Source organism: Quercus robur, chromosome 9 (assembly GCF_932294415.1).
Source record: "Quercus robur chromosome 9, dhQueRobu3.1, whole genome shotgun sequence".
In the NCBI taxonomy this organism is placed as follows: Eukaryota; Viridiplantae; Streptophyta; class Magnoliopsida; order Fagales; family Fagaceae; genus Quercus; species Quercus robur.
Window position 1 is genome coordinate 16750779 of NC_065542.1, and position 10686 is coordinate 16761464.

A 10686-nucleotide genomic window follows, 5' to 3' on the forward strand; every position below is an offset into this window, starting at 1 on the left:
CTCATATCAGGAAACCTATTACAAGCAACAAGTATATTCTGGAGTGGTGTCCAGAAATTGTTAAAAAAAAAAAGATAAGTAGCGAAAATTTTTATTGAAATAAAACAAATCCAAGTACACTGGAGGTGTACACGGTGAGGACTACAATCAAACTCTCAAATTACAATGCTCAAGCATATCTAGAAGAGAAAAAGAAATTGTAAAATTTTACTGGAAAGGTATTTATAGCTAATGTGTAGTAAGCAGGCAGAACCTCAAAGGAGCAATCCATTTCTCCAGCTATAGTACAAATGCAACGAAGAATTCTCTATTTCTTTCAAAGTTCTTATTTTGCTTGGTCTTCTCACAAACCAAACAGAGAACTCTTACTCAATATTCTCAGGAAACAAGGAACTCAACCCTGAACTATTTACATGAAATGACTAATCTGTTTGAAGCAACCAACCAACAACAGCTCAATACTTTGTCTTAACTGCGGTCTAATGCCTCTATTAGGAGCCATCGCTGGAGCTTCTAAATAGTTTGTCCTAAATGCAGTCTAACAAACTCAAATAAGCAGCTACCTCTAGAGCTGCTAAAGTGATCTACAGAAGAAATATGTTTTTTGGAGAAGCAAGTCCTCCCAAATCAATGTACCTGTGCCTCATATTTCCCCAACTACGCACCACCCTGGCATAAAATCTACATTTGATTACGATTATCTTGGAAACTGTATTTTGGAGATGCTCTATAAGGTAACAAGCAAGCAAAGGAGGACTTCAACTCTAAATGCCCAATCCACAGTGATACCTAGCGTAGTTCCTGTTATCACCACCTTTTTCCATAGCTTACCAAGGTTGAATTCTGTCCCCAAATATTTACCACCCTAGCATACTTTGTCAGGAATTTTATTGACACTTCTCACCTTGAATTTTTTTGTTGAGGATCCACAGCCAGCCCCAAATTTTGGGACCAAGGCTTGGTTATTGTTGCTGTTTCTCATTGTCAAATGCTGGAACTCTATCAAAACTTCCTGTAATGTAGAACCAACCCATTTTTAAGTCTGTGCAGGGCGCATCCATCAGAATTTGTCCCCTCAAAAGAATCCAAAATCCCAAACGCCGCTGGTTCCCTATCCAAAATAATTTCCAGCACCAACACAGCTGACAGTTTGATAAAACAAAAAACATCTTGGTCCCAGCGGCAAACAGGTTGATTTGTAGGTAAGGTCCCGACCTCCAGATATTTAGTGCTATGGTTAATACTCATTTGGTTTTACTAACACTACCAATGCACTAAATGAAATGTTCTGGTGAGGTTCACAGTTTGAGATGCCATACATGATGGTTCCTCATTTAAGATTGAATAAGGCACAGGTCTTGGGAGTTAGACAATTTTGTACCATTTACTTCGATGGAACTACAACCAAATGGCTTCTGGACATTGCTTTCTACCATCAACTCTCTCATTTTAATAACATCATCCCATCTATCTGAACTGGCATAAGCATTTGCGGAGAGAACATAATTCCCACTGTTACTAGGATCCATTTCCAGAAGCTTGTTTCTTGCAATCTCTGCCAAGACCATATGTCCATGAAGGTTACAAGCACTTAATAATATCCTCCATACCACAACATCTGGAACCATAGGCATTTTATTTATAAAATCATATGCCTTGTCCAGATTGCCAGAGCGGCTCAATAGGTCCACAACGCACCCATAATGCTTCATTTCTGGAGTGAGTCTGTGGACTTTGTCCATACTTTCAAAATATTCCAACCCTTTATCTACTAATCCAGCATGAGCACAAGCTAGTAAAACCCCAACAAAGGCTCCATGAGTTGGCTGAACACCATCTCTTAACATTTGTGAGAAAAGCTCAAGTGCCGAATCTGCGAAACCATTCACAGCAAGACCAGAAATCACTGAAGTCCATGAGATGGAGTCCTTCTTTTTCATTTCTTGGAACACTTCTAGAGCCTTCTCAACCACCCCACATTTGCAATACATATCTATCAAAGAGTTTCCTACGTAAGCATCTGCTTTTACACCATGCTTACGGATATAGACATGAACCGCCTCCCCAACATCAAGTGATCCTAAATGGGCACAGGCAGAAAGCACGCTAGCTACCGTTATTTCATCCGGATTCACCTTTGCCGTCATCATTTCTTTAAAAAGTCTCACTGCATCAGCAAACTGGTTAGTTTGAGAGTAACCTGTGATCATAGAAGTCCAAGAGATCACATCCCTTTTAGGCATCTCATCAAAAAATTTCTGTGCAGCAACTAAGTTTCCCACTTTTGCATACCCCATTATCATGGCATTCCAAGAAACTATATTCTTTTCACGCATCCTATCAAATACTTCCTGTGCTAAATCCACTAAACCACGCCGTCCATACATATCTATCATAGTGTTCCCCAAGTAAACATCAACCAAAACATGATTCTCTTCAATATACTTAACCATAGAGTCTGCGATTTTCCATTCATTCAGATAACTACATGCTAAAATAACTTTCATCATTGTCACTTTATCAGCCTTCACATTTGCCACCTGCATTGCTTTAAAAAGAACCAAAACCTCCTTAAATCTATTACACTGACAATACCCACATATCAAAGAGTTCCAAGAAACCAAATCTCTGTCGCCCATTTTATCAAACAGTTTCCTCGCAAGAACCAAATCACCACAAGAAGCATACATATGAATCAAAGCATTGGAAACAAAAAGATAGGATTCAAAACCAAGTTTCAAAGCATGAACATGAAACTTCTTCCCATTTACAATATCAGAAACTCTAGCACAAGCCTTGAAAACAAATATAAGGGTCAAATTATCCCCGGCAAGTCCTTCGTGATACATTCGGTTATAAAAACATATTGCTTTACTAGGTTGTTCACTCTGTGACAAACCACGAATCATATGGTTCCAAACTACCAATGTGGGACACTCAATTTGGTTAAAAACGAAGTGGGCTTTTGGCAAAGTTGGTGAATATAGTGCATAGGACTTGATAACCTCAGAAACTGAGTATGGATCAGTGAAAAGGTGGGTTCTGATGAGGTGGGCATGAAGCTCTTTGATGGGATTGAAGGAGATTGAATTCTTAGTTACTCGCTCTGATTCTTGGGTCATTGTGTAGGTGCTGAAGATCCTGGAAATGGGTCTTGCGAGTTTCATTAAGAACTAGATGGATTTGGGCGAGCCTAAGGTTTGAATCTGTGAGAGGGCCTAAACCGAGAGGACGATAATCAAAGCTATAGAGAGTAGACCGTAGAGGGTTATTAGATGGAAATATTTGAGGGACAAACGGCAAGACTTCTTTTTGAGAAGTTGCCGTTGATTAAAGTTGTATTGTGAATGTTGAGTTATAAACGACTTGCCGTTGTACAAATAGCGACCCTTCTCTTTGTTGCAAATAGCCAGACAATATAAAGAAATTTGATGATGAGATAAAATATATATCGAACTTTTAATCTTCCTCACAAGTGGTCATAGATAACATGATATCTTTCTTTCTTTCTTTTTTTATTTTATTTTTTTATTTAATTTAATTTTTGTTGTTGTTGTTGATAATCTGATAACATGATATCTCATACTTACAAAGGAGTCTCCCATATATATAACATGAGTTTGTAACATGTGCTTATGCACATAGAAATAATTAACAACAGAGATGATGAGCTGATTATTTTACGTAGTTGAGTGAGGTGGTTATCATGATTTTTGAGCTTGGTATTAGAAATAGCTTACTTAATACCAAAAATAAGAAAATTAAATTGGACATGTATCGCAAACATATACAACATTTAAAAATTATTTGGATTGTAATTTTACTTCAACTTTAATATAATACTAGTGTAAGGACACGATTCGTAACAAACCGTAACAGTGTTGGGTTCGCACGTGAAAAGGCCCAAACAATATCATTTGTAGAGCGTGGGTTTGAAAGGCTAGGCCTTAGTCATCAGACGGTGGGTTTTTCGTGGTGTTCATACATGGTTTAAATCATATTCGCCCTGAGAGTCGCTCTCCTGGAGGCGGGCTGGGAGGCTCTAGTTTTTGGCCATTTTTCCCAGCCCCTTGTCTGGATTGTTTACTTTTCCTTTTATACTAGCCTGTGTTCGTTATCCTTCGTCCACGTGTAGGATCGGCATTCCAAGATTGATACTTGTCCCATCAGCCCATACCCAGAGTGGTTGGGGGTGGTTGTAAAGGCTAGAGAGTATGGCTCTGTCAGGTGCAGAGCATTGAATGGCAGTAAGGGCAGCTTTCCCTGGTTGTTACACTTTCCAATGTAGCCTTTTCTACTGACACGGATATTTTAGATTTTTTTCCAAGCTGTTTTTATACCGTTTTTGCCCTTCCCTCCTGGGAATCCTCGGATATGCCGAGGACAGGGTCATTCTCGGCTGTATCTCAAGACTACTTAGACTTTTATCCCCTACTCTCGGCCATAACCTTCCTCGGCTTGGGCCTTGGGTCTCAAATTAAAAACGGGCCAGGGCCACCAATTAACGGGCCCCCACAATAGCCCCTCAAAATCCTGCTGTCCAACCTCTTGGTCGGAGAGGAGGGTTTTGGTAATGCTCCGCCTTTATTGCGGTCTGCCTTAGGTCTGCCCTTCATTAATGTGGGTGTCTCTTTATCTACCCGGGAAACGTACCGGTTTATGAGACATTCCTTTGAATTTATTCAGGATGCGTCCTTGCCGCTTCATTATCCGAAAACGTGCCTTTAATGATTTCCCTTTTCGAGACCATTCAAACTCAACGACTATTGACGGCGTGGGGAAGTGGAATGGATATTTTCTCGTTTACCGCTTTTCCTGGAGATTCGGGCAGATTAAATGCCTCCTGTTTTGCCATTCATATAAGAATGAAAACAGGAGGTTACCTCCCTTATATGGAGACCTTTTAATCTTTTTTAAAGCCTAAAAACTCTTAGCCTCCCTCAGAATTTCCCATATATGCACGTTTACACTTGGAGTTGTGATTTACCCATGATAAGAACGGGAATGAAGAGATCATACCCTTCCCAGAAATGCTACGTGCTTGTGAAGCTCAAATTGGCTCGGTCAGGGCAGGGGTGACAGAGATTCAAGACACTTCTTAATCTCCTTTCAGCCAAAACCCGAAGCAGGGGCTCGTTGTGTCAACCTCTTGGCGCGGCTGAGCTGTGGCCACCCATTATCAGTACCAGCCACTCTCTCATGAGCATAGCTAACATGGTACCAGCGTGTTAGGAGTCAGGACTGAGGCAGGGACTAAGTGTCTCTGCTTCTTCCTCTCTTCGTTCACTGGTGTCTTCTTTTGCCTCCCCTTCTTCTTCTTTTCCATCACCAAATCCATTCTGGTGCTCTTCCTTTTTCCTCTTCTTCTCCTCCTTCTTTCTCTTCCTCTCCTCCTTCTTCTTCTGAAGAAGGTCCTCCTCTCAATATGGGCGCTACTGGGGCAGAGTTTGGAAGGACTTCGGAGACGAGTTTAAAAAGACATCTGATTGTTTATTTGTCATATTGTTGTTGTTGTTGTTTTTTTTTTTTTTATTGTTTTTGTAATCCACCTTCTGTATAGGCTTGTTTAAGCCCTTCTTTGTATGTTGTAATACCTCTTTATATTAATAAAAGTCGTTATTGCTTTATTTCACATGTACTATCTCTTTATATCTGAAATGGTTACGCCGGGCATAGACATACTACCATGTGAATTCTTTTTATTTTTACACTTTGTCCGACGTCTAGGACCGAAACCTCAGCTAATAAAAAGATCTTACTCTGTGTTTATTGAAACTATCTGACTTAATAATACTGAATCGAACAAATGATACTTAGGGTCAAAACTCTTGCTAAGGAAAAGATGTCATCATGAATTTAATAGGGTTGTCTAGCACAATAATGCCGACCTGAGAAAACAACACTTACCCCAAAATAGCCAAGATGACAACTGAATGCTCGGTGTGGTGTAGGAAGTAATCATTTGAAGACATATAACCTAAAAATGAACAGCCCTTCTAGGTTGCTGAGTAATAGGGTGTTTCACCATCTCTCTAACAACTTTCCTAGCCCTAACCTTTTTTTTTTTTTTTTTTTTTGGTATTTGAGCCGAGGATTGAGCAACTTAAAGTTTTTATTAAGTAGCCGACCTTTCCATAGGTTTGAGTTCGAGGGCCATACGATACCTTAGTTCTGTCCAAAACTTGACAGATACTGATAAGTAGTTGGTTTCCCCATAGGTTTGAGTCCGAGGACCATACAATACCTTGGTTCTATCCGAAACTCAGTTTTCTCATCTAAGTAGTTGGTTTCCCCATAGGTTTGAGTCCGAGGACCATACAATACCTTAGTTCTGTCCAAAACTTGACAGATACTGATAAGTAGTTGGTTTCCCCATAGGTTTGAGTCCGAGGACTATACAATACCTTAGTTCTGTCCGAAACTCAGTTTTCTCATCTAAGTAGTTGGTTTCCCCATAGGTTTGAGTCCGAGGACCATACAATACCTTGGTTCTGTCAAAAACTCAGTTTTCTCATCTAAGTAGTTGGTTTCCCCATAGGTTTGAGCCCGAGAACCATACAATACCTTGGTTCTGTCCAAAACTCAGTTTTCTCATCTAAGTAGTTGGTTTCCCTATAGGTTTGAGTTCGAGGACCATACAATATCTTGGTTCTGTAAAAAACTTGATAAATACTGATAAGTACTGATAAGTAGTTGGGGGAATTAACCCCTCGGCTGTGACATGAGACGTTGGTTTTGGGGTGTTAGCTCCTCGGCCGAGCCCCTAAAACTATCAGTGCGACTGACGCTACAAAGCGTAGCCCCTAGTAAATAAACATAGCCCCTAGTGGAACTTTACGTTGGAACACTATAATCGGTCGTTGGGAATGATAAAGGGGCTCTCTTGACCTACCACTTGTGCCAACACACAAGCCTTTCCCACAGACGGCGCCAATTGTAAGGACACGATTCGTAACAAACCGTAACAGTGTTGGGTTCGCACGTGAAAAGGCCCAAACAATATCATTTGTAGAGCGTGGGTTTGAAAGGTTAGGCCTTAGTCATCAGACGGTGGGTTTTTCGTGGTGTTCATACATGGTTTAAATTGTATTCACCCTGGGAGTCGCTCTCCTGGAGGCGGGCTGGGAGGCTCTAGTTTTTGGCCATTTTTCCCAGCCCCTTGTCTGGATTGTTTACTTTTCCTTTTATACTAGCCTGTGTTCGTTATCCTTCGTCCACGTGTAGGATCGGTATTCTAAGACTGATACTTGTCCCATCAGCCCATACCTAGAGTAGTTGGGAGTGATTGTAAAGGCTAGAGAGTATAGCTCTGTCAGGTGCAGAGCATTAAATGGCAGTAAGGGCAACTTTCCCTGGTTGTTACACTTTCCAACGTATCCTTTTCTACTGACACGGATATTTTAGATTTTTTTCCAAGCTGTTTTTATACCGTTTTTGCCCTTCCCTCTTGAGAATCCTCGGATATGCCGAGGACAGGGTCATCTTCAGCTGTATCTCAAGACTACTCAGACTTTTATCCCCTACTCTCGGCCATAACCTTCCTCGGCTTGGGCCTTGGGTCTCAAATTAAAAAGGGGCCAGGGCCACCAATTAACGGGCCCCACAACTAGTATTATGCTTGTATGATGCACGGCTTAATAAAAAAATTATATATAAATTTTAAAAAATATATTTTTTGATAATATAATCAAATATAATAACAAATAAAATAGTAAAATATTTTTAAAAATTAAGTTACATGGAAAATGTATATTATGTAAGTATTTTTTTTTTTGCAAAAAAATATATTATAAAATATTTTAAAAAATTATGGCAAGTTTTAAATTTCTAAAATCTCTTAGTAGTAAAATTGTAATTTAATTATATATATGTATGTATGTATGGCACTTAAAAATCTTTCCATAATACTTGCTAACATGTATGGTAGTAGAAGTGCTTATCATATACAAATTTCTTGTATATATGACTAAAAACAAATTTCATAAATTACAAAAATGTAAATGTTTATCTATAAATTACCAGTCATAACCATTTTAATGTTGACATAAGTGAGGAAATAATCAGTGTAATCAATTAAAAACACCAAATCAAAAAAAAAAAAAAAAAATCAATAATCAAGATGAATTGCATTATCTAATTTTTTTTTTAAAATCATATAATTTAAGCAGTAATTGAACTACCTTAATTGAAAAATAAATACTAAAAAAAAAAAAAAAATGAAGATAGCTCTTCTCACATAAATCTCCTAATTTCATATGGTAGATGAGTTCCATCCCAAATAAATTCAATGATAAAATTTTGACCGAAATAAAAATTCCAAAAATTATATATATATATATATATCTATATATATATATATATATATATAAAAGTATCTAGACCTTCTAGGGTACCACAATCAAATTAATTTCAAAAATAGATAAATAAAAGTACATAAAGAGAAAACAAAAATTATATTGCAATGTAAATGTAAAAGTTTACATATAAATTACCTATGTGTATCTAAACCTTCTAGGACACCACAATCAAAATAATTTCAAAAATAGATAAATAAAAGTGCATAAAGAGAATTTTTTATTTATTGCAATGTAATTGTAAAAGTTTACATATAAATTACTTGTGTCTAGACATTTAGATATTGCCATAAGTGAGGAAAATAATCTGCACAATCAATTAAGAACATCAAATCAAAAAATACATCAATAATTAAGATGAATTGCATTATGTAAAATATTTTTAAAAAATCATAGAATTTAAATAATAATTGAACTACGTTAATAGAAAAATAGAAATGCAAAAAAGAAAAGAGAAAAAAAAGAAGAAGATAGCTATTCTCACTGAAAAAGCCAAATCATTCCTTTTGCATTTCTTTACTTAATTTTGGTTTTTTATTGATTGATTTTAGTATTCTTAAGTAGTAGAGTAAAATAGACTTAGTAGAGTTTTAGTTCAACTCAATTTCTCTTGGATTCAAACTTAATTTGTGGAGGTGTGAAAAATAATCACGTTAACTCAATCAAATATCACGTTGCTGTTTTTTTTTTTTTAGTTTTAATTTTAATTTTTTTTTACGTGTAGTAATTTGGTTTTTTAATTGATTGATTTTAGTATTCTTAAATAGTTTTAGTTCAACTCAATTTCCCTTGAATTCAAACTTAATTTGGGGAGGTGTGAAAAATAATCATGTTAATTCAATCATATATCACGTTGTTGTTGTTGTTGTTTTTTTTTTTTTTTTTAATTTTTAAAATCCAAAAAATTGTAGCTAATAGGTGTAGTAATATATTTTAAATGAAAAAAAAAAAAAGAGGATTAGATGAAGATTAAAATTAAGAAGAAATATATGGAGAAAAGAATTTGGATTGTAATTAAATTAAGATTTTTATCAACTTAGAAATTATAAGAGAAGAAGATAAGAAAAAAAAATCTATTTTCTAAAACATTCTATAAATATTGCTGCAATTTAAGATGTATTAGACCTCTTTTTTTTAGTGTAGTATACTGTTTTTGCAATTTAAAATGCATTAGATCTTTTGATTTAGTGTAGTATACGCTGCTGCAATTTAAGATGCATTAGACCTCTTTTTTTTTTTTTTTTTTTTTTTTTTAGTGTAGTATACGGTTGCTGCAATTTACAATGCATTAGACATCGTTGTTTTAGTGGAGTAATTAAAAAATATGAAGAATTAGATTACAATACATCTACGTTGTTGCAATTTAAGATGCATTAGACTTTTTTTTTTTTTTTTAAAATTTTTATGTAAATGTTTTCTTTTTAAAATCTAAAAAAATTTCTGCAATTTGGTACTACCACTTGACGCAACCACAGCGTTTAAGCCTAACTTTTATTATATAGTATACTAGTGTTTGACACATATGTATGACTTAACCCCGAAGTAATCGCCATCGTTTTCTTATTTTGTTTTGGTTTTCTAGTCCTACATGGATTTGGTAAGGTTTACACTATAAATTATAAAATAAGAGTTTAGGAACACAAGCTTATTTTCTGCAATTTGGTGTTATAAAATCAAAAGAATTAAATCAAAATAAATCAAATTAAAAAATATAAATAAAAAATACTGATGTGAAAAATTGTGGAGAAGTCAACCAAAAGTCAAAGGTTTTGGTTATATATATTGTAGGGACCGGATTTGAGCACTATTTCTAAGGGATAAGTGAATTCAAGCCCAGCAAGCCCAATACAATAAATTTGTAGAGAGTGGATAGAAGAATTGGGCTTTAATGAGTGTAACAACAGTTGAAGATGATTTAGAGAATGAATAAGTAAAACAAATATGGACTTGAGCAAGCAATTCAATCCTTGGCACTAGTCCGAGGAGTTTCAACTTGTTATTTCTTGAGTGACAGTGACAATGGTTACAAAATTAGTTCAGATTGCTACAGTGTTTTCTCTGGTAAGATCTCTGATCCCCTTTCTTAGAGCTCCTTCTTCCTTATATACTACTTTTCTCCTTCATCTCCACCATACACGTGCAGGTCAGATCTGCTGTTGTTGGTCTTTGTCACATCAACCTCCTCCCAAAGCTCTTAGGTAGTAGCTGTGAGTTTGAAAAGCCACTGCTCAAGTATCATTTCCATATTAATGCGGCCAGAGGGTTAGTTGTGAAGCATTTAATGTGGAGGCAGCAGCTTTTCTTGGAATTGCTTTACCGCCATGCTCCAGTG

General features: G+C 36.3%; 1 protein-coding gene across 1 annotated transcript; it reads right to left on the reverse strand.

Moving 5' to 3' along the window:
- Positions 1-25: 25 nt before the first annotated feature.
- LOC126698614 (pentatricopeptide repeat-containing protein At2g22410, mitochondrial-like) lies at positions 26-3295 on the reverse strand. Its single transcript, XM_050395969.1, has one exon. It carries the CDS (start codon positions 3165-3167, stop codon positions 1335-1337), a length of 1833 nt encoding a protein of 610 aa, XP_050251926.1. The 5' UTR covers positions 3168-3295; the 3' UTR covers positions 26-1334.
- Between the last annotated feature and the right edge of the window lie 7391 nt (positions 3296-10686).